Genomic DNA, 27,512 nt, shown 5'->3' on the forward strand with positions numbered 1-27,512 from the left:
AGCCTCGGAGAAACAACGACGATCGATGACTGATGCTCTCAGCAGCTTTCAGAATAAAGTGCTGAGTCAACAAAAACAGGTCTCTGTTAAATATTCATCACTACTGTAGTAATAAAAGTCGTGTTTAACAGTCAAATACAAACTGTACAAAACCATAATAATAAAATCCTTAGACACACTGACGGCTGATAACGGGCAGAGAGGAAGAGACACAGCCGAGGTGAAACACGACGACGGCCTCGTTTTCCATGAGGACGGACCCCGAAAATCGACCTCACTGCTCGATCAGTCTGCGTGACGACGACGAGGTGTTTAGTCTCGTGCTGAAAAATGAAGCCCGATGCTGAGGTGCAAAATCCTGCAGTTCCCCAAGTGTCCACTAGAGGGTGGCTGCAGGAAACGCAAAAAGTCCCATACAAACAAAGAAGCTTTTTTCTTCTTTTTTTTTTTTACAGCAGAAATCAACATGTTTACAGCCTGGTACAAAAACAAGTTGTGAGAAAGGAGGTCTGGGCTCGTCGTTAGGTGGAGTCAGGTGGAGTCAGCATGTACAGCAGGGCGGCTGCTGCTGATGAGCCTCCAGCGGCCTGAAGCCCTTTGAACACTTCGCTGCGGTCGTGTCGTTTTTCAAGGAGCTGAAAGAGGATCTGTTAGATTAATGATGACAGCAGCGTTGTGTATATATTTATCATCTCAATGATACATGAACCTCTGTTGGAAGCAAGTACAGCTTGTCTTTGTGTGTGTGTGTGTGTGTGTGTGTGTGTGTGTTGTGTGTGTGTTTACCCTTGAAATGAATATTTGATGCTCCTCTGTCTTATGTCACCGCTCGTCCTTGAGTGCTGTCTCTTGGGAGCCGACGTGAAGTCACGCTGTAACAGCTGCTGCTCCCCTGGATGCTCTCTCTCTCTCTCTCTCTCTCTCTCTCTCTCTCTCTCTCTCTCTCTCTCTCTCTCTCCCTCTGTCTCTCTCTCTCTCTCTCTCTCTCTCTCTCTCTCTCTCTCTTTCTCTCTCCCTCTGTCTCTCTCTCTCTCTCTCTCTCTCTCTCTCTCTCTCTCTCTCTCTCTCTCTTTCTCCCTCGGGCCTGCAGCTGTGTCTTGATGATGATGAGTAAGAGAAGTCCTGAGGATGTTGAGCTCACACCTGACAGTGTCGTCCTGCAGGTTGCATATTCCACCTGTAATCTAAATGCTAATCTCTCCGCAGGAAGATGCTGAGGAAGCTTTTTTTTTTTTTTTGCTGTCAACCACCGGCTGCTCCGTCCTGAGTGTGTGTGTGTGTGTGTGTGTGACTCTCATTCATAATGCATCAGGTTGTGTCTCTCGTTCTCATTCTCGCCCCATAATTACAGAGAGGCTGGTGGCACAGTTCTGCGTCCGTGTTTCCATCCCTGCAGGGGTTCGTGCTGACGTGCCAACGTGTCACATTCGAGGAAATCGAAGCCTCGTTGTGACTCTTGACACAACGGGCGGATTGTTTTGGGCTTCTTTTGTCTGCTCAGAAAATATATTTTTGAACTCTTTAATACAGCGCTGTTGGTTTCATTCTCAGGAGACATAAAGAGGCGCACAGTTTATTTGTCGAGTGCAACTAAACAGCTCAGTGTGAGCTCATGTCTCAGGTTCTTATTATTCTACTTTCTTGTACTTTACTTGTTTTTACAAATCTTTATTTGCGAGTCTTTGTCTGTGTTTACTGAAGGGGGGAAACCGGACTTTGTTCCTTCCTTGCACCATTTTTGATGTGCTGATAAATAAACATAATGCGCCTTGAACCGATGATGTTTCTGTTGTGCTAAATGGATGAAGTGCCGACATCTTCATCCATTTGAATCATCATGAAACAAACATTTTAGAAATCAAGAAAGTCTTAAATGTCTTTTTTTTTTTTTTTTTTTTTTTATCATAAGTTGTTTTGGATCTTTAAAGATGTTTTTTGTTTTGTTTGTGAACTTCAGGTCAGCAAAGCAGAAAACCAGGAAACAGTGATGCACTGTTTCGTTCACTGTCATGTAAATGTGCTGTGCTCCATGCCTGTGTGTGTGTGTGTGTGTGTGTGTGTGTGTGTGTGTGTGCAGCCGGTTCACACACAGCAGATATAGGTCAGACGTACAGACAGGAAATATAGGTCACACTCTCCGTGGGCTGTCTAACCGAACCGTGGGGAGGAGGAACGCTGAAAAATGGATGATAGCATGTTAGCCGGTTAGTGTGTTTTGAATCACGCTGCCGCCCCCGAACGACTTACACGCCATCAACATGTGTCGTCTCTGTCCTCTTGGCTCCTGCAGGAGAAGCTGGAGCAGCAGTACTCTCAGAGCTACAAGCAGGTCTCCATGCTGGAGGACGAGCTGGGACAAACGCGCAGCATCAAGGAGCAGCTCCATAAATACGTGCGAGAGCTCGAACAGTCCAACGACGACTTGGAGAGAACCAAAAGGTCCGTCTGAGCTCTCAGTGTTTCAACCCGCAGAACCCCCCCCCCCCCCCCCGCTTCATTTAATATGCACAGCTTCCACTGTTCGATGTAGGTTTTTAAAAGCATGGAAAACTCCACAGCTGTATGAACGTGAGCTACATCAGATCCATCAGATTGATCGCCATGAATCAATCCAGCCTCATTTGTACTTCAATGATCATTAATCAGTAGGAAGGACGTATTGACCTCCCCCTGAAGTTATTCATAGAAAACAATGAATGAAATGTCAAGCTCCATGTTGCTCCCTTCATTTCGTTTCTCCGCCTTTAGAGCTACGATCGTGTCTCTGGAGAACTTCGAGCAGCGTCTGAATCAGGCCATCGAGAGGAACGCCTTCCTGGAGAGGCGAGCTGGACGAGAAGGAGTCCCTGCTGGTGTCTGTGCAGAGATTAAAGGATGAAGCCAGGGGTGAGTATCGATTTAGATTTCACTAATGAGGCCCGGTGTCGATAAGCCCTCCGGCTCATTAACATACGCCGGCTGGACTTCCCCTCCTCTTCGCTCGGCCGTGTTTAAATATCTGCTTTTCCAAAGATCTGCATTGAGCTGATTTGTGATTTTAATTCTTTTTCTTCTTCTTTTTTTGCAGATTTGCGGCAGGAGCTGGCCGTCAGGGAGAGACAGTCGGATGTGAGCAGGATGTCGGCTCCGAGCTCGCCAACGCAGGACGACGTGAAGATGGACTCGGCTGTTCAGGCGTCTCTCTCGCTCCCTGCCACCCCGCTGAGCAAAAATCTGGACAACGCCTTCGCCAACTCGACAGGTACGTAGCTGCGTCTCGTTTTTACCCACTGGACTGCTTTTTCTTTTTTCTCCCATCATGCGAGTGAGGACGGGAGGTTTTTGTGTCTCTCGTGCTCTCAGAGAGTCAACGCATCCAACGAATAAAAAGTCTGAGGCGAAAACGTTTAAAATGTGCAGAAATGACATATTTAACCTTGTAAGGGTGAGTTGAGTCTTTGTGGTACGTAAATCCATATTACTTTTACACACTTTGGTTTTTGAAGCAGCTTTAATCAAACGTGCAGCTTTTTACTCGGTTGATCTGTCTGATGTTTTTTGATGATTTTTTTTATTTTTTGATGTTTTGATGACTTTTTTTTTAAAGTTTTTTTGTTTTGATGTTATTTATTTATTTTTTTTTATTCCTCAGTTCAGTGTCGTCTCTCTGATGTTGTTGTTGTTTTTTTTTAATTTGTGATGTTTTGATGATTTTTTTAATTTTTTTGTTTGTTTGTATGGTTTTTTTTTTAAATTTTTTCTTCTTTTTTACTTTTTTAGGGGGAGATTTTTTTTTGGATATTTTGTTTATATTATTTATATATATTTTTTTTATATATTTTTTTTTTTCTTCTTTTTCATGTTTTTATTTTTTGTATTCCTCGGTTCAGTGTCGTCCCTCTGTTGTTGTTTTTTTTGGCAGCTTTGATCAAAGCCCGTCGAGCATTTAGGAGCTAAAGATTTGCACCTTTTTTTTTTTTGTCCTTTTCTGTCTCCCTCTCAGCTCTATCAAACAGCTACGCCAGCAACTCCCCCCGCTGACTCCGTCCGCCAGAATATCAGCGCTCAACATCGTCAGCGATCTGCTCCGCAAAGTCGGCGTGAGGTCTGTCCTTCTGAATCTCAAAGTCGGCCCTTTTCCTTCCAGCTACGCCACTTTGACGTTCTTCATCTTTGTGTAAAACGTCTCCCTGCAGGCTCTGGAGTCCAAGCTTGCCGCCTGCAGGAACTACGCCAAGGACCAGAGAGCCAGGAGGTGTACGCCCTCGACAACAGCAACGCTCTCAACGCAAACACGACCACGTACTCGCAGTCGCTCCACACATCCTACTTTGACAAAGCGTAAGTGGAACCCCCCCCCCCCCCCCCTTCTTTATACGACAGTCATGAGGAGGATCTGGTGCGGTCACGTCTCGGGGTCGACTCAGGTCGTCGTGTTTCTGTTTTGTGTCTGATGTCTGATTTCTCCCAGCAGGACAGAGATGGTCACGTTCCCCGCCTTGATTTTGGGTAATTCTCGCTCCTCCGCCTGCCACTGAGCGTTTTGGGTCATTTGCATGCTTACTAACCTGACTGAGGGTTAGATGACATCATGACCACTAACAGGTTAATGGTGGCGGCTGTCGGGGGTGTAACGGGGCTGAGTTTCCTGCTGCCTTTCACTCACATTTATCTGTCCTTGTAATTAACAAAAGTGACTTGCACGCGGCGCAGCGGTTGGCGCCGTTTACCTCACAGCGAGGAGGTTCCTGGTTTGAGTGATTTCTCACTGAACATAAATGTTAAATATCAAATATCAGCTGACTGTCTAATCTATGACTGCGACACGGCGTGTGGAGTTTTATGCTGAGCTGGTGACGAGGCAGAGCGTGCATAATAAGGTGATTGTCCCTCGGATACAAAGCAGGATGTTTGTTTTGTTTTGTGTCCGTTTGTCTCCCTGCCTGCAGGAGAGGAAGCCACGAGCTGAACCTCAGATAGAACAAATATACGTTTTATCTGATGTTTCCACATGTCATGAAAAAAGACTGATAGATAGATAGATACTTTATTGATCCCGAGGGAAATTCAAGCACGACATGTCTGAGATCAATAAACGGTGTGAAAAGTAAAAAACGTTTTGCTTTTATTGACATTTTCCCGCCATCTTTCAATCAGCATTTTCCCAGTTATGACTCACTTAAACCAGTTAAAGGAGACTGGTCTTAGTCCAACTCTAACCTCCCTGAGGAAACCAGTTCAGCCAGTCAGTCAGGATGACTCTGCAGGCTCCTCCCACTCTTCCTGTGTTCGCCTTCTATTTTTAGCTTAGCACATAAGAATAGTCGTCTTCGCCTCGTCGCTGACCTTCAGTCGAGCGAGAGGATGAAGATCTGATCTGACACTTCTCTTTATTTTCAGTTTGCACATTTTATCTGCGAGGAAAAAGGAAGAACTAGTGAAGCTTTGTTTTCAGAAGAGAATACTTTATTGCCATTGCACACAAGGAGTTTAAAAAAACAAACCAAACAAACAAACAACAGGTTAAAAACAACAAATAGAAACGGTGATAAATAAATAAATAGTAATACTCTCATAGCTCGCCTGTGAAGCTTCTTTGTGTTGTGACTCAAGAAAATAAAGATTTATTCCGTTTCGACTGACGTTTCTGACTTCTGCTGACCCTCCTGGGCTTCCATACTAATCGGCTTGTTTAATAGTTGCTGCTGAGGGGACTTTCTTTAACTGTCACGTCTCTTCTTTGTTCCAGTATAAACAATTCAAATCGTTTCTTTTTTTGTCTTCCAGCCGGCCGGTGAACGGACTGAAGCCCGGAGCTCTGACGGCCATCACCGCCCCTCCCGCTGCCTCGTCCCCGGGCTTGGTGCCCCTCACCGTGTGACACGAAACCCCCCCCCCCCCCCCCCCCCTCAACACACCCGTCGTGCATTACATATTTAAAGAGACGCACTAAGAGGGAACGCAGATGTCTCTCACTGTCAAACTTCGTGGATGTGTGCTGTAACTCCCGTCCCGTCCTCTCACTCGACCCTGCAGCTCTTAAGGGTCCCCGTCTGTGTATTTGACGTGTTACTGTTCCTGCTCTGAAGACGGCGCCACGTCTACTCCGTCATAAATTATCCTCAGCAGATCTGATGTGTGAAACAATATGCAATTTAAAAAAAAGTCTTCTTAGCTGCTAAACCTGGTCAACTTTTACAAGCAATAACGCTTAAATCAGTCCAAGGAGCACTAACATCATAGGCGGGTTAATGTGTTGGCACATGTGCAGCTGTCCTCCATTGTCTGCTTTAATTATTGATGTTTGAAAATGTCCAACATGTGAGTCTTAAACCTGATCTGTCTGGGTGAAGACTGGCGTGATTCTCGTCTTGAACGGGTTTCTCCTGACCCTTGTGCAAAATGTTTTAAAATTGTTTTTTTTGACAGCCATCTAAAAGAAGGGAAAAAAGCGTCTTTGTGTGATTGCAGTGCGTCGAACTCACCACCTTTCCTCTGAGCTGTGTGACATGATGTGTACAGTTTTGGTCATATTGATCGTCATTTAATGAGAGGAGACTCGTGTCGTGTAATTCAAGTGTTTTATCTAATTTTTTTTTTTTTTGGGGGGGGGGGGGGGATTTATTACTCAGCACATTTTTCAGTACTGTACAGGAAGAGCGGGTGAAGCACTTTGACTGTTTGGGAACTCAATTTTATCACTTTTATTTAAGTGCAATATCACTGATTTTTTTGTACGGAAGACGAGAACAGCCGAGCACGTGATTAAATTAGTCGAACAATATCACCAAATCAAACGTGTCCTTACTTGATTGGGGAACAAACTTCATGTGAAAAGGTTAATTTTTTAAAAGAATAAAAATGTTCTCTTGCAGGTTTCTCATTCTTAGAAGTAGTTTTCTTGAGATGTGGAGGATTATGAACCTGTAGGATATTAAAAAGATCTGAAAATGTGGATCTGGAAAGAAAATAATCCCACGCTCAGCTGTTTTCATCTTCAGTAGCTGGTTTCAGTTTCTGGGTTTAATTTACTGTATGTCTTTTTTTTTTCCACAGCATGTTTTAAGTAAAGATGATTTGTACATCAGTATTTGTGTGTGTTCTGTTTAATCATTTCTCACTGTGGAGGAAACGAAGGCTGCTGAACATTTGACTCTTTAAATTATAGTGATAACATTGTGCAGCTCACAGAACTTTAAGAACCAGTTGATCATTTAGTTCAGTGCTCATTTTGTATTTTCAGTCGGACTTAAATTTCAGGTGATATTCATTAAATAAAAGACTGAAAAGACTTTTTATAATCAGATAAATTACTCTAAATGATTACTCACAACTGTTGTCACAGCAAGTTTATTTTTCGATGAATTCTCTCAAACCTTCATCTCCTCTGCTAAAAAAAAAAACCTTTTTCAATAACTAAGACAGACCGAAATCCTTATAAAATGTATTCTATTACTTAATTATGAAGGAGCTGTCAGCTTCAATTAATTCCAGTTCAAAGTAAAACGTTTTCTTAATTTAAATTAAAAATCATCACAGCATCCTGGTTTTTTCTTGGCGAAACAGAAATGAGGACGAACGATTTAAACGTTTACTTGCTAATCGTTAACTGCTGAAGGTAAAATCAAATGTTAACATATCTAAAGGATCTAAGATGGACACTGCCCTCTGCTGGACAAAGAGGGTAATGCAACAGAAAAGAGGCAGAATTTCATTGATGAATCGAGCACTTTGCTCATTTAATTCTTCATAAACATGTCTTAAAAACAGACACATAATATATGATTACATTTCCTGGTCGTGTTTGAACGACACAAAAGTCACCGAGGCTGCATTCATCTGTTCGACCCTGCAGCTGTCCCGGTGAAAATGCGTGTTATTGGATTATTAAACACATCCATTAGTGAACCCAGGGTCAGCGCAGAGTCCTGGTCAGAGGATGTCATGTTCACATTGTTTTCTGCAGCGAGCTCAGTAAAAGTCCATCCTGGGGTTCAGTCTCCTCCTGTCTTCTTCTTCTCGGCCGCCTCCTCCAGCTGTCTCTGCCTCCTCTCCAGGATCTCCATCCTCTTTGCGTCGTTTCTCGCTCGCTCCTGAGATCGGAGCTCCTCCACATCCTCGAGGAATCGGTGCCTTGTCGGACGGAAGGAAATGTTGAGATGTGTGAAACAATAAAAGGGGAATATCACAGCATTGATTAGAGGGAGGGAAGTAGATTAGATTAGATTAGATTAGATTAAATAGATAGATAGATAGATAGATAGATAGATAGATAGATAGATAGATAGATAGATAGATAGATAGTGTTAAATATCCATCAATACAGTCTGAACCATGTGAAAAAACAAACTGTGCCTATACATCTAAATGTTCCTGCACGTGCTTCTTTCCTTCTTTCCTACAAGTGTTGCAAATTAGCAGATGTGTTAAAACACTCAAATCAATGCTTCTGGTTTGTCCAGTGTAATTTCCACATCAAATAATCTTTAAATCAATAAATTATCACCGGAAGTTGATCTGCAAAGTGACGTAACAGTGCTCTGTGTTGAAGGTCTTGACTCTTGTTGCTTACCTGTTCAATTCCAGGTGATGATTTATAAAACACACACACACATACATACATGCATGCAGTGGATCCTGAAGTTACCTGTTAAAGAAAGCTGCAGCGAGTCCGACCACCAGGGTCCCGAACAGAACCGGTTTGGTCAGACGCTTCACAGCGGACAGCTGGTGCTGCTTCATTACTATGACTGGAGGAGGAAATATGAACGGAACAGTGAGCTGACCTTTCAGGTGTCCATGAGCTAACGTAACGACTCGTTACACGCCCACCTTCGGCTTCGGACCCTTTCTTCCCGAACACCACTTCCGGTTCGCGAATTTTATCGACGAAAATCAACTCAAAACCATCATAAATAAGCTTTAAACAAGTGTGGATTTAAAAGGTAGCTTAAGCTGATTTCACTGACATTTTAACTGACAATTTACGAGTTATTTTAAAACAATTAAAGTAAAGGAGGCGGAACCATGTTGTTGTTGTTGTTGTACGGACAGATTTCAGGCGCGGACCAAAACAGCCTATGAGGGAACGGAAATGCAGTACAGCATTTAAAACGTTGTTCGTGGTATTTCTCCCTGTTTAAACACTTTATGATTATTTTTTGTTGTTTTTTTTTTTTAAAGTAAAATCTGGAGCAGAAGCTAAGCTAAAGCTAAAGCTAACGATGTGGAAGAAAAAAACAAGTGAAGGTTCAGACCGGTTTGAATATTTACAAACTCTGGTCGGAGAGTTTCAGGACACAGACAGTGAAGGTGGGTACAGCAGGTACTACTGGGTAAAACTAAGAGGGCGGGGCTTATTTAAAGAGACACACACACCAAAACAGAGCGTTGTGAGAGAGCTGGTTTGGACCAAAGTACAAAAACAGATTTCATTTTTAGACCACAGTGGGACTGTTTGAAAAGGTGGTATAATATGTCCTCTTTAAAATGTTATTGCTCTCTGGTGGACAACATTTTTTTACATTTATTATTCTATTAAACAACCTTTTATCATCAATTGTTCTCATAAAATTAATGTCCTGGTTTGTGGCTTTATTAACTTGTATCTCTGCATCAGAGGCGAAGGAGCAGGTGCTGGCTAACCTGGCTAACTTTGCGTACGACCCCAACAACATGGAGTATCTGAGAGAGCTGCAAGTGACCGACCTCTTCTTGGACATGCTCACTGAGGACAACGAGAACTTCAAGGAGTTTGGGATGGGTGAGTGTCGAAGTAACAAGTACATATTCAGAATCTCTCTTTCACTGTTTTAAACTGTTGTGTGTGTGTGTGTGTGTTAACATATTCAGGCGGGCTGTGTAACCTGAGCATGGACCCTGAATGCAGAGACATCATCCTGCAGAACAGCGGCATCAGCTTAGTCACAAATTGTCTGTCAAGCCGGAGAGAAGAGACCGTCCTGTCCGCCGTCACCGTACTGATGAACCTCACCACGCCTTCCTCACGCGCCGAGATCACCGACGCGGCCATCCTGCAGTGCATGCTGCGTTTCTCCCTCTCAGAGAGCCCCCGCCTCAGAAACCTGGCTGCTGTGTTCCTGCAGGACTGCTGCAGCGAGGAGCAGGTGGCTCGAGCACAGCAGCAGATGCAGGGACAGCAGAGCGCGGTCGGCATCCCGCTGCCAAAAGACTGAGATCCATGTGAGGAATTCATGTGGGAGGACTATGGATCTGTTTGCTCTCTATGAGAGCGCAAGAACTGTTTTTAGCTTGTGACTAAAACGACGTGGACAGTGTTGATGAACAGTTTGCCACAAAGCAGATAGCTTCAATAAGCTCCTTTAAATTCCTCTGCTCTTTAAAGCTACAAGATAACAGGTGAGGTGAGACACTGGTTCTGCTCAGGAGCCCGACTCGAATCATCTCGAGGTCTGGTCTCTCTCCAAACAGGGGGGGATCTGAGTAATCAAAAAAAAAAAAGGAGCATTAGACATGTTCTTTAAATGCCCTCACAGTTCTTCCCATTCAGTTTAAATGCAGCACTTCAAGAGTCGGAGGGCTCGGAGGAACTACGTTTTAATGCCTCTATTGATCAGGACAGGAAGTACGTGGAGTGAGAGCGAGGAGCATGAGGACGAGGGAGTCGAACCTGCAGCCTGTCAGAGCGACCCTGTTCTCTACTTGTCAGCACATCTCGGAGAGCCTCATATTTTTGTCTTCTTCTTCGTCTACAGTGACGCACGCTGCTCGTGAGCGTATTCCATCACAGAGCAAATGTTTGAATTTAAGTGTTTGGGCACTTTGTCGCCACCAGAGGGCGACATGATAGTTTTTTTTAAACGATTGACTTACTGGCCACCATGGGTTCCATGAAGATTAATGGGGTTCATTACTAATGATACAAAAACAGTATTTGGTCAATTAAGTTTAAAAAAATGTTCCAGGGAGAGAAAGTTACTTTCATCTCACCTCCTGTTTTTCCTGATGTAAATTCCTTTTGGCTTTGCACCGAATTCCTCAGACCTGCAGTGGATATTGGAGCGTGTTCAAACAAACCATTGGACTCGTGCACTTGGCGCTCTGTAAAAACCCTGAAACATTAAACCTGATCCCAAAATATGTCAAATAAAGAAACGTTAAATAAACTCTGTGGCTCGTTGTTGAGGAGCCAGGAGCTCCGTTTGTTTTCTCCGGGACTTTTAGGAGCTATTTCTGGGCCGAGTCCTTCAGGTCTAGACAGAAGACGACATCCGATCCTGCAGAGCGGCTTCGGCTCCGACTGCACATGCAGCTCGATCAGACTGCCGAGGAAATTCTTCACGGCTTTGAGTTCTCGTTCTCGTGTGTTAAGTGTTTCTCAATGACATTCCAGGGGCTGCAGCGGCGGGCACCTGCCACCCAGATCAATAAAAATACCTTCATTCTTCCCTTAAAAAGAGGAACACCCACACCTGGCTTTAATAACGTGGTACAAAGTTTATTTCAAGTTGATGTAGAAAATGTTGTCAAGCTTAATACTGGATAAAAAAAAAAAAATTAAATGAGTCGTTTAGCATGTCTGTAAGTTCTCAGTCCTCCAGGTCAAAGTTCACATGATTACAAAGACAGCTGTGATTTATTGTCAACAAATCCCATTATTAAAAACTTCAGTGAAACAGCGACGTGTTGTTCCTGAAGTGTCCCGGTGAAGATGGAAACAGAAGAACGATTTAAAAAGGTAAACACAGCAGAGGGAGAAGCTGGAGTCCCGCTGGCTGTGTTGTTGTCAGAGCCGTGTTAACATGGACGGGACGGCCTCGTGTATAAAAGCTGTTTTAAGAACATACTGATTAGAAGTGCGTTGGTAGGAGACGATGTGTGATCGAAAAGGACAAGCTCGTCCCGTCTCTGGAGGTTTGTTGACAATAAAATAAACAATTTGATTTTGTTCTTTCACAGCTGGTTCCAGGAGGAAGGATGGATTTATCTGCTTCACACTCGTCTGCACCTTCAGGGTTAGAGCTTCTCTGTTTTAGTGAGGTTTTATAAGGTTCTGATTCACATTTACACTTCTCTTATTTTCCCTTCACCAGGCCAAGCTGCTGCTCAGCCTCCTCGCGCAGCTTGTTCTTCTGGATCTGAGGAGAGAGAGAGAGAGAGAGGGAGGGAGGGAGAGGGAGAGGGAGAGAGAGAGAGAGAGAGAGAGAGAGAGAGAGAGAGAGAGAGAGAGAGAGAGAGAGAGAGAGAGAGAGAGAGAGAGAGAGAGAGAGAGAGACATCCAACAAGTTTAAATAAAACACAGCGGAACGAGGACAAGGATCCATTTGGTCAAAACATCTGTTTGCATCTGCTCGAAGACACAAGAACAGACTCTGAAATGTGACCGTGTGTTGATGCTTTGCGTCGTACATTTCATGACCAACTTCTTTCCAAACTGAGCAGGTTTATCTTGTAAAATAATAATAATAATCAAACGACTGAGGATCAGATCTGATCAGATTTGGCTGCTTTGGAACGAGCTCCGCCGCCCGTCTGGGTTCATGTACCGGGAGGCGGTGTGCGTGCAGACGAGCTAATAGCTCCCCTCTCGCTCCCGTCTGGGGCGTTCAGGTCAGGCCTGTTCAAACACAGCCTCATGTGTACCGTCATTTTAAACAGACGGGAGGCGATGCTCTTACGTGTGATTTTAACAGCAGCTGTAGATTGTTTTTTTTTTAGTCTGGATGCATGCCGTCTCATGAGACCGTTTTCCTTTTCCATATATATATATATACATATATATATATATATATATATATGTTTTCAAAACCTTCTCAGTCAGGTGCACGTGGCAGTGTGGGAGCGCAGCGTTACCTTTCCAGTGATGGTGAGCGGGTACGAGGTGACGAACAGAACGTATCGAGGAACCTTGAAGTGAGCGATCTGAAACGAGGAGAGGCGACACTGAGCTGAATGTTTCAAACAAAAATCGATTCAACGAAGTATGAATCAGGAAGTTCCAGCCGTGACGGAGGGGAACCCCCCCCTCCCCCCGAAAAGGGGGCGTGTCTCACCTGACCCTTGCAGAAAGCTTTGATTTCCTCTGCGGTGCTCTCTTGTCCGTCCACCAGTTTGATGCAGGCGCAGACCTCCTCGCCCATACGCTCGTCCGTAACTCCAACCACCTGACCCCCCCCCCCAAAAAAAACTTTAATGTGCACACCTCCAATGCATGCATGATAATAAATCTACGACGACTCGAGTGAGACGCCAGCTCCTTGTTGTTCTACAGTAATCCAACAGGATTAAAGCTTCCAGGCAGGATTCAGTCCTGGTAAAGGTGACGTTCCCCTCGGGAACCTTCACATTTCCCCTCGGGAACGTTTTGAGCAGCAGTGTAAAGGTGTGACATGTCTCCGGGCTCACCTGGGCCTCCTTCACTTTGGGATGCGTGTGCAGAAACTGTTCGATCTCCGCCGGGTAAATGTTCTCTCCTCCCCTGATGATCATGTCCTTAATCCTGCCTTCGATCTTCAGGTAGCTGTACGCGTCCATGCTGCCGATGTCTCTGCACGGAACAAATGACATGATTGGATTTTTAAATCAGCAGGAGACGTACCGGTGCGCAGTTGACTGAAAACGTCCGCTCACCCGGTTTTGTACCAGCCCTCTGGAGTGATGCACTCTTTAGTTTTGGCTTCGTCCGCCCAGTACTCCAACATCACGCAGTATCCTCGGATCATGATCTCCCCCAGCTCTCCCAGAGGAACCATCACTCCCGTCGTCGGGTTCACTATCTTCGCCTGTGGAGGAGAGAATCATTAGCATGCTAGTTGACTGTGAATATTGTATATTGGAAGTGGGAGGGATTATCTCTGTGGACTTTACCTCCAGGTGGTCCATGATGTAGCCGCAGGTCTCGGTTTTCCTCTCCAGGTTGTCGGTGGGGGAGCCGCAGAAGGTCACGGGGCTGTTCTCCGTGGTCCCATAGCCGATCTGTCAATCACACAAACAGCGGGCCATGAGGACGGAGAGAGATCTCCCTTCTTAAAGAAAACTTACCACATCATTCAGATGACCTTTAGTTACCCTTCATGGTTTAGGTTAGAGCTGTATCGTCTCCATATTTGTGCCAAACGTCTGAACGTGTTTGAGAAAGAACGTGAAAAGAAAGCTGCAGATTTTCAACAACAAAGGTGCAGAAAGTCAACGAAACCAAACTCTTGTTTATACGAGGGTGTCGTCAGCGTACAGGATGATATTTCGGTCCGTCAGAGACGACACTGTGCAACTTTTTGGGGCTTTTTTTTTTTTTTTACTTTATTGGATGGGACAGCTGAAGAGAGGCGGGACAGGTTGAGTGAAGGAGGCCAGATTCAAACCGGCTGCGATGAAGCCTCTGTACATGACTGACTCCAACCAGCTTCATTTGACTCAGCCCTTGAAAATCATTTAAACCATTTTATCAAAAATAGTGTTGAACTGAGTTTTTCCTCTGACTTATAAATCGAGCAAATTAAATCAAATTGCAAATTTAGTCGTTGGTATTTTTGTCTCTGCAGACTTTCCCTTTGTTTTTGGTCTCCTAACTACACATTCACTGACTTGGATGTTTTCTGTTACTAAACAGACAGAGAGCAGATGTAGTGAAGAGGTCGCGGGTGCAATCAGAGCGGAGAAGGACCTGCAGGGAGATCTTCACCTGGGAAATCAGGGAGCGGACGCCATTCCCCATAAAATGTTAGATTTGTTAAGTAAACTCGAGATTCCAGTCAGCCTGGGTGGATCCATCCATCTTATAGTGCAGCCACCTGAAGCCAAACCAGCTTCTGACATGAGCCAGCCGACCCTTCCCTGCAGTTGGAACCAATCACTCTTCAACAAGAAGAAAAAAAAAACAGAGGTTCGACCCTTTACATAATGTGTCAGCCAATTAAAGTAAGAAAGAATGCACGCAGGAATGTAAAGTGGCATCTCAAACGTTCACGATGGAAGATTCTTCTCCGATTGTTCCGACCTGAAAAAGCACCTCAAGCTTTCACGCTGCGGCCATCTGGAGACTATTATGGGTTATAAAACATCTGCGCAGGAGTGGCTCCTTTTTCCTGCAGCCGCAGACTGAAAAACAATGGGCGAGAAGTCTGAGCCTCCCGTCACGCCACGTTTTTTTTCATCCATTCACCTGGAAGACGCTTCTTTCTCTCTGGACTCATTCAGGGTTAAAATTCTCACAGATACTTGACTTCCTCTTGCAGACCTCTCACTCCAACACCCTGACAAGCCCCCCCCCCCTCATGTGAATGTTATAAATAGCGCTGTGTGCTCTGTTGACCGGCCGTCCTCCGCTCAAAGCGAATGTCTCTCTGTGCAGCTCACCTTTTCACTCCTCTCTCTCTCTCTCAGCGCACACAAACACTCCCGTTCAAACTTTCTCAGACTTCTCTGCTCGCTCGCTCTCTCTCTCTCTCTCTCTCTCTCTCTCTCTCTCTCTCTCTCTGAGGCTTTCAGCGTCTTCTCCTTCTGAGCAGTCCGACTACGTGAGCTGCTGCATCGGGACATCCTCAGCATGCGCTGTGTGAGCTGGTTGCTGCTGGGGACCTGCCTCCTGGTCCTGGGCCCCGCGGTGAGAGGGGCCCCGAACCAGTGCCCCGAACAGTGCCACTGCCACGGACACCTGCAGCACGTCATCTGTGACGGCGTGGGCCTTAAGATGATCCCCCAGGTGTCGGAGGTGACCCGCTTGATGAACCTGCAGAGGAACAACCTGGGCAGCATCCCGACGGGCGCCTTCAGCGAGAGCAAGGGTCTCATCTCTCTGCACATGCAGCACTGTCAGCTGCGCGAGATCGGCTCGCAGGCCTTCAAGGGGCTGAAGAAGCTCGCCTACCTCTACCTGTCCAACAACGAGATCAGCAGCATCAAGCCCGGCGCCTTCGACGACCTGATCGAGCTCACCTACCTCCACCTGGACGGGAATCGGATCAGCGACCTGCCCAAGGGCGTCTTCGCCCCCATGATCAACCTCTTCATCCTGCAGCTGAACCACAACAGGCTCCGGGAGCTGCGAGCGGGGACGTTCACCGGGGCCAAGGACCTGCGCTGGCTGCACATGAGCGGGAACGAGCTGACCACGCTGCACCCCGGCTCGCTGGACGACGTGGAGAACCTCGCTATACTTCACCTGGACAGAAACAAGATGTCCACGTATCCCCTGGCAGCCATGAGCAAACTGAGAGTGGTGGAGGAGCTGACGCTGGGGAAGAACCCCATGAGGAGCATCCCGAACCACGCCTTCCGGAGCTTCGGACGCTACATGGAGAAGCTGCACCTGGACAACATGGGTCTGGAGAAGGTCAGTCTGTGACTTCCTTTTACTCGCCGTGAACATGATCTTGAATGTTTCATGCTTCGAGGTGCACACGTGTGGATCGATTGGTGAAATGCACACACTTTGCATGAAAAAGTATGAGACAACCTCGAGTATGGAGCGTCGTTTTCATGCTCGTCAGGGGACGAAGGATGTTCAGATGTCAGACGTGAATCTGAAGTCTTCTGTTCATCCCGAGCCTCAGAGTGCATGCACCACTCTTCGCACATTAGCTTCATATTTGAGGTTAGTTCGATATTTGAGTGTACCTGTGCCACAGTATGGAAGCATCCCTGAGGGGGGGAAAGGGGGGGGAAGGGGGGGTATGTGAAATAACAGCCTTCTCCCGGTGGGACTGTGTGCGAGCCAGGTGGAAGCTGCAAACACGGCCCCCGAAGTTTAAACTCTTTTCCGGCCAAACGCAGGTATTTTTAGCGTGTTTTTGTTTGCTGGACCGCGGCCAAGCAAGTCCTCGTCTAATTATTACACACGTGTTATTTTCAGCGTGGTGTGTGTTTTCTACTCCCTCGGGGAGGGGTCTTGTAAACAGGTCAGCAGGGGTTAGGAGGCAGGTAAACAGAGGCAGGGTGTTCCACAGTGAATGAAGAGGAATATTTTTAGCCCGCCATCGCTCCCGGTTGAATGGACAATTGGGCCCTTTGCAAACCTTCCTGGCAGAGGAGCGAGCAAAAAGCAAAGAGCAAAAACACCTCGGGCCGTGTTGGAAGTCGTCCATCTTCCGTTGCTTTAAAACACCGGCTACCTTCAGCTTCTTGTCGCCTCCACAGTGGAAATTTCCAAACAGCTCTCGCGTCCTCCCAGACTCCCATAAAAAACCCTTCAAAGCCCAGCTCGTCTCTCACCCGTCCTGCTGGACGAGACTCAACGTGACACGACGTGGAGGGGTTCATCTCGCACCTCTCTGAAGCTTTTAGCGCCCTCGCAGACGAGCATGAGAAAACAGAGGCTTCGACTGTCAGTGTTTGCAGACGTGCTGGATGAGAGGAGGCTTTCATGCCGACGAAACGCCGACAAGATTCCCCCTCGCTTTGCATCCGTTTTGTCGGGCGCGCGGATCGGTTGTTGGTGTTGGGACGACATGCAGAGTTTGGAGCCTTCAGTCCAGAACCTGCGGCTCCTTTCCTGCATGTCATTCCCCAAAATCTTTACCGCTGATGTCCGAGCGCTTTAAAAGGAAGGACGTGGAAAGCCTAAAAACAAAGCCTGAAAAAAAGATGTGTCAAATGAAAAAATGCAGAGAATCTGAAAATGTTTCCTTTTTATTTAAACAACTGAGGTGAAAAAAAGGAAAAAGTTAAAACTACATTTTTAATAACTCATCTTCTCTCTTATTGAGTTTTACGTTTCTTGTTATTTGATGTTTTAATGCTTAAAAAAAACGGTTTTTTGTAGCCAAAAACAAAAACCAAACGTTCTCATCCATGGCTGTTCTTTGTCTCCTCCAGTTCTCTGACGGTGCGTTCACTGGTGTGACTGCAGTAAAGTCTCTGCACCTGGACAACAACAAGCTGAGCTCTCTCCCAACAAGCTTCAAGTTTCGCACCCTCACCAACCTCACCCTGTCCAACAACCCGTGGGACTGCACGTGCCAGCTCGCCCCGCTGCGAAGGTAACAGCGTCCACCTTTACCTTCTGTTCATGCTAACACGTTAGAACTAGAAAACTTCATGTTTAACCCTGAAGGAACAAAGAGTGAACTCTTTTGGTTTCTGCTCACAGGTGGATGGACTCCAGCGGTATCCGCCCGGACGCCGTGTGTGCGTCTCCGCCTCAGCAGAAAGGAAAGCAGGTCAGAGACAGCAGGGCGTTCAGAGGCTGCCGAGTGAAGTCGAAGAATAAGTCGGGCTCGCACAACTGAACGCGCAGCTCGCAAAGGTATCTGACTCAACGTACACGAAGCCCTGCGTTAGTTCACCAGGATCACGGGTAGTCAGCTGATCCGAGAAACCGCCGCGATGCCAACCAATCATTATCACGCTCCGACAACAAGGCCTGTTATGTCGGCATCATTGCGTGCACGCCGCTCTGATGCTGCAGAGAGCAAAGAGAAGGAAAGTTGCAGAGTGCAGTAAAGGGTTAAATGTCGACACCTGGAGACCTTTGAGTTTTAAAGTGAAATGTTTTGAAGTGACACCCTCTCTGATGACTACTTCTGTAAAAACCTGAGGTGCAGTTTGGATCCTCGTCCTGGTTGGAATCACATCCTTCCCCTGATGGTCTACAGGGAGGGTTTGCAGCCGGGTGTCTTTACAATGAGCACATTTGATGTGGTTTTGAAAACAGCCCACATTTGGCTTTGCGTACTTGTGTTTTTCCAAACCACGAAACTTCTTAAGTCCACCCATCTTGTCCCCGTCTGAACTTTTCCACGTTGGCCCTGGGGTCCAGTACACCGAGTCCAGGTCTCAGGACTCCAATTAGAGGGTCAGGCTGTTTGATTTGGCTGCTGACTTTTTTGTTTCTTTGCCACAGGAGACCAGGAGGAGGAGGAGGAGTCTGTCCAGGCGACCGGCTGAACATGCAACCAAAGCAACGCTAGCTAACTCTACTTCAAGACTCTCCATCTTTTCATCCACGTATATACACAGACTATACTCACACTCTCTGTCTGTCTCCGTCCCACTCAAAGTAGTGTAAACCTTCACAGACTTCCTGTATATCAATGTTGAAGAGTTTGAAGTGGAAATGTACAAAAATCAAACAAACGATGCTGTCGAGTCAAACGAATGAATGTTTTCTTTTACTGATCAAAGTGTCCTCTCTTAAGGTTTTCCATTATTATTATTATTATTATTATACTGTACTCTAACCAGAAACTCTTATCTAGTTTAACATTTCAGTAAATATGCTAACTCGCTTTCTTACAGATAAACCGATAAATGCATTTTCCCTTCATGACATCACAAAGGGCAGTAGCCCCTCCCCCTCAGGTGGGTGACACTCCCACAGCTAGGTGTTTGTTCTGCCCTCTGAGTCTGCCTTCTCACCGTAAACAATAGGACATGGAGCCAGAAAGCAGCGAGTACACCCGAGCCCTTCCAGAGAGGGGGCGTGGCCAGACACAGCTCATTTACATAAATATCACTACAGACACAGAAACAGCCTGTTCTGAGCAGGGCTGAAATAGAGGGGTTTATAGACATGATCAAATACAGGATCAGAGTGGATTTACAACAACACACTTCACACACATGATGAAGAGGAGTTCTGATAATTATTTAAACAGAAGGAGCTTTAAAACACGAGGAGCTTTAAAAACTTAAAGCGAACACTTAACAATGACCTCAAAAAGACATAAAGAGGACTCAAGACTTTGAAGATGTGGGTAAACTTATCATGCGCATCACACCTTTCATTTAACCCTCTTTGAATGTATTTTATAAAAACATTTGTATTTTCTCAACACTTCAACGTGAACCATTTGTCCCACGCAGGTTTCTGACATGTGCTGACTTTCTGTTTATCTTCTGTATATTCAATATCCTTACATTTCCTGGACCTTTGGAGGTGGCATCCACTGCTCACATCCAATAAACATTTTACAACATGAATCCTCCGTTTGGTCCGAAAGACTTCTCTTCCTTCTCTCCATGATGCGTGAATCGGAAGGATCTGTCTCCCCCTAGTGAGCGAACGCTGAACTGCATCGCCCAGTTTGGTGCACCTTGACTCCAGTTTGATGTTTAAGCGACCATTTCGACACAGTGATAATAAAGTTCAGGTGTACTCACAGTTATCTGTTTGATGCCCACGCCGATTACCTTCCGAACAAGTTCTGGAGGACAAGGGGAACCGGCCATGACGCCTGGAGTACAAAAAACACGTAAAACGTCGTTAAATTAAACAGTTCAGATTTAACTTGTCAGTAAAAAGACTTAACGAGTCTGTTTCTCACCTGCTTCAATGGAGGACAGATCATACTTGGCAAAGTCCGGCTGGCTCAGTAGATCCACATACATGGTCGGGGTGCCATAGATGAAGGTGCATCTGTGAGGGGAAACCATGAAACATGTTTTTTTGAGTTATGACTTCAGTGGAAGAGAAGATCGATCCCACTCTTACGTCCGTTTCCTTTCATATAAAGCTTCTTCTTCTACTTAGCTTTGATTAGCTCGACTTCGCGCCAAGAAGAGAAACAACAACTAGCACTGCCTCTTCCTCCGAGTTAGGCGCCTGGCTCTGAAATGTTAATCCCTTGCACCTTCATTAAAGTTTGCTCCAGTATCCTCTTTAGTTCCCCTGAGTGATGTTTTGTACATCTTACGTCTCCGAGAGCATCGACCTTCATTTGTGGAGTGGTTGAAGAAGCGCAAGATCTCCCTTTTACTTCGATAAACTTTGATGTGCTTGTAACAATAAACACAAACTAATCCCTCTTAATGTCACTGATTTAATATGTTGAACTTGGTTTGATTCACACAAACACTGAGGCCTTAAAGGATGAGTGTGAAAGGATTAAGTCACATCTGTGAGTTTAATACGTGTATTTTCTTAAACTGTGCTGTCGATGATTGTGAGTTTTATATGACGGTGCACAAAGGTCTTTCTTGTAGTGGATTAAAGTAGGACTAAAGTCTTAACTCTGAAACAGACCGTGCAGGTTCAACTGGTTAGACAGGCTGGGAACTTGAGCCGCTGTTGACATGAAGATTTATGTGTCGATGATATAAAAAAAAGACATTAAATCGTCCTCAATCTGCGATCTGTGTCGCAGCACGTCTGTTAGAAAGATGTTTTTTAAAGTTTCTAAACCGGGTCAGGTACATCGAGAGGATGCAGGTTTCTAAAGTTTGTGTGACAGAGATGTGTTCGGCTTCTTCGTCTCGCTTTGTGCTCTGTGTCCATTTTGAGCAAAGACAACCTTCACAAAGGTCTGTGCAGGAAAAGGATTTTAATTTAAGGCTTAAATCCATCCTCGTACCCGTGGAGCTAAAAGTGTCATAAGAGATGTGGAACGAGTCTATTCAGGTCACGACTGATAAAACAGAAAATGATCCTTTAAATGGCAGTGAGTGAAAGTGTCTGTGACTGAGTGAGTGGAGATAACATGCATGAAGTGTAAGACACAAGTCTGAGCCTGTGAGAGGAACATTAAACAGGGACGCTCTTTCCTCTTCATACTCAAACAACAAAACAACACATGACATCCGATCCCTCTCAGGAAGTGTTCCTCCAATCAGAGGAGCCGACGCCAACGCTCAGCAGACGCTGGAAAAAATGGACCGTGAAGCAGAACTAAATGCTTCAACTTAAACCGCCTTTGTTTTCAGTAGAGTCACAAGCTGAGGCTCGCACATTAAGTGCACACTGAAAATATATAAAAGAGCCAGAGAGCCAAGAACAGGATTTCTGTCTGAATACAAAGTCCACTTATTTCACCTGCAGTGCTTTCAAAGGTTTGTTATTGAGCTCCTGAGAGAGAGAGAGAGAGAGAGAGAGAGAGAGAGAGAGAGAGAGAGAGAGAGAGAGAGAGAGCACATGGAGGGTTGGAATCTCTCGGGTGGATAAAATAATAAATAAAGTTCTTAGCGGGCCCGACCTCTAACTTAGAGAGCAGGGATTTGTGGTCTGGCCGAGTGTTTCTGACGTTACCTTTCACTCTCTATAGCTGCCAGGTTCGCCTTCCCGTCATAGCCTGCAGAGGGAAACACCAGGGAGATCCCGTGCACGGCCATGCACATCCCTCCGCCCACCGAGCCGAAGCAGTGATACAAGGGCACGGGCAGACAGACTCGAGTGTGAGGCTGGGGGGGGGGGGGGGGGGGGGGGGGACAAAACCAGGAAATAAAGGGTTAAGAGTGCAGACTGCAACGGACGAATAAATAACAGGAAGAAAGCTGACAGGAAAAAGAAACATGGCTGACTCTTGTCTATCCTCTGTCTCAGCAGAAGTGACTCACCCTCCAGCCGAAGCCCACTCTGAGGCCGGTGTAGAAGCCGTTGTTGACGATGTTGTGATGGGACAAAGCGGCGCCCTTCGGCGCTCCAGTTGTGCCCTGGAGACACAGATTAGAAACACGTGTGGAGGAGCTGATGATGCCGACAGGCCGGGTTTTTGATAAACAGATGTAAATGCAGTTCGGTCACTGAAGATGAAAGATTATAAACTTCTTATTAGAAAAGAAGTTTCTGTGCATTTTAAGAGGGATGAGGCCGCTCGCTCTGTACGATGGGCTGCACGCGCTAACCACGAGGCTTCTGGCACAACATGCGGGTCGGACTCTAATAGGTATAAAGCATCAGATTGTTGAGATTATTTTAAAAAGTGTGCAGCAGTTATTTCCCTGTTCAGTAAAATAGAAGTCAGGAGCTGCGATCCAGTTTGCAGAGTGCAAAAAAAAACAACAACCAAACAGGAAATCCCTTCCAGTTCCTCATCGCTGCAGATAAGTGCTCATACGTCAGCATGCACTGACCCCAGCACAGACCCTGGAGGGGATTTCAGGTCAGCGGGGGAAATGTGGTTACCGAGGTGAACTGGATGTTTATGGCGTCGTCACAGGAGATCTTCTTCTGCAGATCGTGGAGCTGCTGAACGAACTGGCTGCTTCCCGCCTGCATCACGTCCTCAAAGTGATGCATTCCTGGCTGTCGGCTGTCCAAAACAATCACAGTGCGGAGCTCTGGGAGTCTGAGGAGGGGAGACCACACGAACAGAAGAATGTGGGTCATGGTTTTATAATCTGCAGCTTTGACTCAGAGTCTCCCTGTAACCAAAGAACTTTCTGTTTTTCACATCGACGCTCGTGAAAGGATGCAGCAACCGAGTCAGCTCCATCGTGTTTTAACTTTAAGGACAAGATTTCTAAAGTCGTCTACAAAGTGAAACATTCGTCGTCGTGCTGCATTTCATAGATATAGTAAAAACCATGACAGTGACAGGTGGGACCCAGCCAGCCTACCTGGGACTCCTGATGTCTCCTGGCGTGGACGTCTCGATCTCTGGACAAATCTTTCGGAGCATGTCACAGTACTTCTGAGTCTTAAACTGAGCAGGACACACGACGGCCTTACAGCCGGCCTGAGGACGGACGAGCACGGGGGTCAAACGTTTTGTAAGACGCCTGGAACAACGGTTAAACGAAACAAAACATACGTGTAGGCGTCGCCCACCTTCCTCAAGGCAAACTCCACCTCGTGCTGCTGGTACGCCGGGTTCACAGACACCTGTTGGAGTTGAAATGTCACAAGAGTCAACGTGCACAAAGAAGAAAAATCCAATGAGTCTTATTGTGATGATAAACGGATAAGTCGGGGTGGAGTGTCTTGCTCTAAGGACACGTTGGACATGCAGCTGCAGGAGCTCGGAATCAAACCCCCAACCCTCCAATTAGGAGACGGCTGACTCTGCCAACAGCCTCATAAAGATGACCTCTACGTGCAGCTGTTTGAGTGTCACAGGTGAAATTACTTCCTACGATCTACGAAACTGCAGCTTCTTTAAAAACATGACATCATCGATAAATAAACACTTTGCAGGTATGAAGACATATTTCAGTGTCTCTGCTGTAAACGGTTTTTATATGTGTGCTGCTGCAGGGCACCTCTGGAAAAGTGACCTGGGACTCAGTGGGTTCTCCCTGCTAAAATAAAGGACAAATAAAATATAAAAAAAACTTAAGAAGAAGAAGCAGAAGAAGCTGAGTCGGGTTTTCTGGCACGCAGGGTGAAAGAGTTGAAGAGGTCGAAACGCTCCAGCAGCACTTCAAGTACAAAGATCAACTTTATTAACTTCAGTAGACGGACATGTTCCGGCCTTCGACCAGCAACACAACCCTCGTGGCTCGAGGTCGGAGGCTTCAGGGTGGAGGGGGGCGTGGCCAAACAGCAGTTTGTTTTGGTTTTCATGCCGGAGCTCGAGGTGCTCACTCACCATTATAATGCCCGCTTTAGCAGTGGCGAACTGGAACAGGATCCACTCGTACGTGTTCGGCCCCCACATGCCGAGGCGGTCTCCCTTTGTTAAGCCCAGCGCCAGCAGCCCGGCTGCAGCCTGGTCCACCTGCAGAGACGAGCACACACACACACACACACACACACACACACACACACACACGCACGCACACACACACGCACACACACACACACAGTCTAAGTAACTCGTCCAGCATGTGACAATCATGTTCATGATCAATAAAATAAACAGAAACTGCTGCAGAAATGAAACTGAGCTCGTCTGAAATAGGAACATTTAAAAAATAAGAAATTATTTATTTGAAAGAATAAAGGAAAAAAAAAGTAAACGCTTCATTTTGAAGCGGCGCTCATCGTGTTTTAACCGGCGAAGACGTTTCTCTGAACTTTGTGCCACTAAGAGAAAAATTCCTCAGGTAAGTGGGACAGAGTTCACAGAGTGAACAGGACGAAACATGTGGGTGATTTTTTTTTTCTTTCTTATCAGCAGCAGCCTGACATCATAACTCTCACATCACCTGTTATCTGTTAACTGACAGGTCAGTTTGTCCTGCTGTGGCCTTTTAATGCAAACATCATGGTGGAGGCATCGCAGAGGAAACTGACCTTTTATTACAGCAAAGTCAATATTTGCATGAACTGATTAGTCAGCAATAAACCCGAGTGGGAGGAGCTAAATTTAGACGCCAAAGAGAAGTGACAGGTTATTTACGACTACAATCTTCTGATCACCATAAAAAAAGACGTCCATAACGTCTTTAACCTGCAGGTCATGGAGGTGTTATCCAACCTATCGGGGAAACGTCGTCAGCGTGAATATGAAAGGACGAAGGCCGTAAACATGTTCATGTCGGCTCTTTGAATGGGTGACTTCCTGTGCTTCTGCAGCCAGCCTCTAGTGGACACTCGAGGAACTGCAGAAATACTGGAGGAAGCCACTTGATTAAATCTGATCATCAATCAGGCCCCTTTATGCCCGTTAACTATTGTGTCCAAGCTGTAACAGGCTAACGTCAGCACATTCAGCGTGCATGTTTGGTGCTTCGAGGGTGACGAGGTCACTCACGTCCTGCTGAAACTGTGCGAAGGTCTTGCGGACTCCGTCTTGTAGAAAGGCCATGGCCTCCCTGTCGGGCACTCGCTCCACGGTCCTCTGCAGGGCCTCGGCGACCGTGTAGTGGACGAGCGGTGAGGAGGACGTGCCGTGGACGTAGCTGGACGTGAGGGTGGGGACGATGGGCGGCGAGTCCACGTGAATGCCACTGCAGAGAGGAGAGAGATGCATGAGAGAGAAGGCGTCACCTTCGTCTCATCAGATTCAGTATTTTCTTTTATAAATGACAGAGGAGAGTTTGTGCACACACACAACCTGAAGACCATCAAACACTGGAACAACCTGTTCTCGTAACTCAGTGACTTCCTGCAGGTAGCTGTTTAGTGGACTGGTTAAACTGTTTGAATAGAGATGATAAAAATTGTCGCTTCACCTTTCACACAGAGAAAACAACGACAGTGACGAGCTCGTTTCCAAGGTCCAGTAGAGACCGTGATAAGGACTTAGATACAAGACCCGACCTTTCAAACCGGACGACGATAAAGCTGGATATGAGATGGAAAAGCAAAAATGTAGGTAATGTAAATGTAATTAAACTGCTGCATCTTGTTTCAGGAGATGCTTTCCCACATGTCTGTTAACACTGTGATTCTGCAGCTTTGATAGAAAGTCAAATATTGTCATCACGGCGTCGTTCAGTGCTCTCTGTTGATTTGTCTACCGCTTCTACGTTGTTCGTTTTACGCCTCAGGAACCCCCCCCCCCCCCCCCCCCTCGCTGCCTCCCTTCCCCTTCTGTCCCACGAGGACAGTCTCCCACTATCAGGTGGGACATGTCAACAGCCAGATGAGGAGGATTTCAGGAGCAGTCCTCCTGATTTCCTAGAAATGTTCAGTAGTGCTTAAACGGAAACTCCTCGAGTGTTCTGAGCTTTTGAATGTTCTCCTGCCTCCTCCTGTGTCGTGCTCACAGCTCTCTGATGTGTGTAAACCTGTGCACGACTGGGTCACAGAGACGCTGCATGTTTCTATGTCAAAGTTGAACTACAGCATGAGGGAGGAAAAAAACCTTTCAGGAACCAGCAGTTCCTCCCACACATGTTCTGGGGGGCCTCAGAGGTCAGGGCAGCCTGTCAGCGTGTCTTCTGCTATAATGCAGCCTTGTGCTCATGTGACCTACTTCACTTTTCTTACAGTCACTTAAAGAGTTAACATGATATATAACTAAAGCTGTCTGTGGGTGTGTTTCTGCAGCAGGACTTGTTACATTCCCTCGCCCTCTGTGGCTCTTTTCCATCATCACCCTCTCTCTCATTTCATACTCATTATCCACTGTTCTGTCTCTCCAATAAAGGCAAAAAAGCCCCCGAAATACAAATCTTTGAGCGTTTAATCTACTCTAAAGCTGACGTGCACCTCCTTCAGAAATGTAAGGGGAGCAGGGCACCGTGTCCCACTCCTCTGTCCGGCCCTGATGACTACAAAACACCCCTCCCCTTCCTTTCATAAATCAGTTACTAGGTTTTGTTTTTTTCTTTTTCAAACTGAAGAGATTATCTGCACACAAACACTCAGAAAACGAACTGAGATTGTGCAAAACTTACAAGATCTTTATCTTCTAAATAAATGTGACAAAATGTGTCGAAATCAAACGATCAAAAAAAGGAAACAAAACTCTCCGACAAACAATGGGAGCAGGCTCCACTTGTTTTCATCCAGAGCTTTTCCAGATGTCTGCAGGAACATGAGCTTCACTCTCCAAGTGATCCCGACGTCTTTCTTAACTTCTCCACCAATGCAAAAAAAAAAACACACACAAAGAAGGAAGAAAAAAACAACGTAATTAAAGTGGAACTGACCGGCTCGCTGCAGGACTCCATGCTCTGTGCAGAACTTGCAGAGCTCCAGGAGCGGCACACTGGTTCCTCAGAGCCCGGGAGCAGAGCGCAATCTTGGGGATCATTGTGTCACTGACGCTGGTTTCCTGGAAAACTTCCTCCGAGCACCGCAGGAAACTTTTAACACACAAAGCTGCTCCTTTCAAAAGTCACCTGCAACTCTTTTGAGTTCTTGCAGTGTCTTCCTTGGACCCTGATCAGCCAACACTTAAACTGCTGCACACACACACACACACACACACACACAATGAAGCCGACCGTAGGAGTCCTGCAGAACACGCCTGGTGGCGACGCTTTGCACTGCAAGTAACCCTGACTGA

General features: G+C 46.1%; 4 protein-coding genes across 6 annotated transcripts in view; 3 read left to right on the forward strand and 1 right to left on the reverse strand.

Annotated features, from left to right (window-relative positions):
* ndel1a (nudE neurodevelopment protein 1-like 1a) overlaps positions 1–7,066 on the forward strand; it is a 12,010-nt gene extending 4,944 nt beyond the window's left edge. Inside the window, 10 exon segments of the mRNA XM_079372503.1 lie at positions 2,291–2,439; positions 2,749–2,821; positions 2,823–2,886; positions 3,068–3,241; positions 3,983–4,011; positions 4,014–4,079; positions 4,176–4,233; positions 4,236–4,320; positions 4,454–4,488; positions 5,767–7,066. Coding sequence (XP_079228629.1) covers positions 2,291–2,439; positions 2,749–2,821; positions 2,823–2,886; positions 3,068–3,241; positions 3,983–4,011; positions 4,014–4,079; positions 4,176–4,233; positions 4,236–4,320; positions 4,454–4,488; positions 5,767–5,777 — 744 coding nt within the window. The 3' untranslated portion in view covers positions 5,778–7,066.
* A 1,926-nt stretch (positions 7,067–8,992) lies between these two features.
* armc7 (armadillo repeat containing 7) lies at positions 8,993–10,333 on the forward strand. The gene is made up of 3 exons (XM_079333618.1): positions 8,993–9,291; positions 9,599–9,742; positions 9,832–10,333. Exons 1-3 carry the CDS (start codon positions 9,204–9,206, stop codon positions 10,173–10,175), a joined length of 576 nt encoding a protein of 191 aa, XP_079189744.1. The 5' UTR covers positions 8,993–9,203; the 3' UTR covers positions 10,176–10,333.
* A 1,098-nt stretch (positions 10,334–11,431) lies between these two features.
* acsf2 (acyl-CoA synthetase family member 2) lies at positions 11,432–27,465 on the reverse strand. Of its 2 annotated transcripts, none has more exons than XM_079333614.1 (16): positions 27,154–27,465; positions 25,308–25,503; positions 24,201–24,329; positions 23,441–23,494; positions 23,230–23,348; positions 22,796–22,958; positions 22,228–22,323; positions 21,920–22,071; positions 20,223–20,314; positions 20,059–20,132; positions 13,828–13,935; positions 13,591–13,742; positions 13,366–13,507; positions 13,014–13,124; positions 12,814–12,882; positions 11,432–12,098 (listed from the first exon to the last, which is right to left on the reverse strand). In XM_079333614.1, the coding sequence occupies exons 1-16, from the start codon at positions 27,255–27,257 to the stop codon at positions 12,036–12,038; spliced, it is 1,824 nt and encodes a 607-aa protein (XP_079189740.1). In that variant the 5' UTR covers positions 27,258–27,465; the 3' UTR covers positions 11,432–12,035. The 2 variants fall into 2 exon arrangements, with proteins under 2 accessions (XP_079189740.1, XP_079189741.1); XM_079333615.1 differs by lacking the exon at positions 27,154–27,465 and adding an exon at positions 26,899–26,922.
* chad (chondroadherin) lies at positions 15,334–19,883 on the forward strand. Of its 2 annotated transcripts, none has more exons than XM_079333616.1 (4): positions 15,334–16,291; positions 17,773–17,936; positions 18,047–18,216; positions 18,820–19,883. In XM_079333616.1, exons 1-3 carry the CDS (start codon positions 15,506–15,508, stop codon positions 18,183–18,185), a joined length of 1,089 nt encoding a protein of 362 aa, XP_079189742.1. In that variant the 5' UTR covers positions 15,334–15,505; the 3' UTR covers positions 18,186–18,216; positions 18,820–19,883. The 2 variants fall into 2 exon arrangements, with proteins under 2 accessions (XP_079189742.1, XP_079189743.1); XM_079333617.1 differs by having other exon boundaries at positions 18,047–18,202; positions 18,800–19,883.
* Positions 27,466–27,512: the final 47 nt, after the last annotated feature.

Source organism: Symphodus melops, assembly GCF_947650265.1.
Source record: "Symphodus melops genome assembly, chromosome: 21".
Taxonomy (NCBI): Eukaryota; Metazoa; Chordata; class Actinopteri; order Labriformes; family Labridae; genus Symphodus; species Symphodus melops.

Coding starts and splice junctions, on each gene's coding strand:
- armc7 (XM_079333618.1), top strand. CDS start 9,204: ATGTGGAAGAAAAAAACAAGTGAAGGTTCAGACCGGTTTGAATATTTA. Junction 9,292..9,598: donor TCAGGACACAGACAGTGAAG/GTGGGTACAGCA, acceptor TCTCTGCATCAG/AGGCGAAGGAGCAGGTGCTG. Junction 9,743..9,831: donor CTTCAAGGAGTTTGGGATGG/GTGAGTGTCGAA, acceptor TAACATATTCAG/GCGGGCTGTGTAACCTGAGC.
- chad (XM_079333616.1), top strand. CDS start 15,506: ATGCGCTGTGTGAGCTGGTTGCTGCTGGGGACCTGCCTCCTGGTCCTG. Junction 16,292..17,772: donor ACAACATGGGTCTGGAGAAG/GTCAGTCTGTGA, acceptor TGTCTCCTCCAG/TTCTCTGACGGTGCGTTCAC. Junction 17,937..18,046: donor CAGCTCGCCCCGCTGCGAAG/GTAACAGCGTCC, acceptor TTCTGCTCACAG/GTGGATGGACTCCAGCGGTA.
- acsf2 (XM_079333614.1), bottom strand. CDS start 27,257: ATGATCCCCAAGATTGCGCTCTGCTCCCGGGCTCTGAGGAACCAGTGT. Junction 22,324..22,795: donor TAAACATCCAGTTCACCTCG/GTAACCACATTT, acceptor CTGTGTCTCCAG/GGCACAACTGGAGCGCCGAA. Junction 12,883..13,013: donor AAGCTTTCTGCAAGGGTCAG/GTGAGACACGCC, acceptor TCCTCGTTTCAG/ATCGCTCACTTCAAGGTTCC.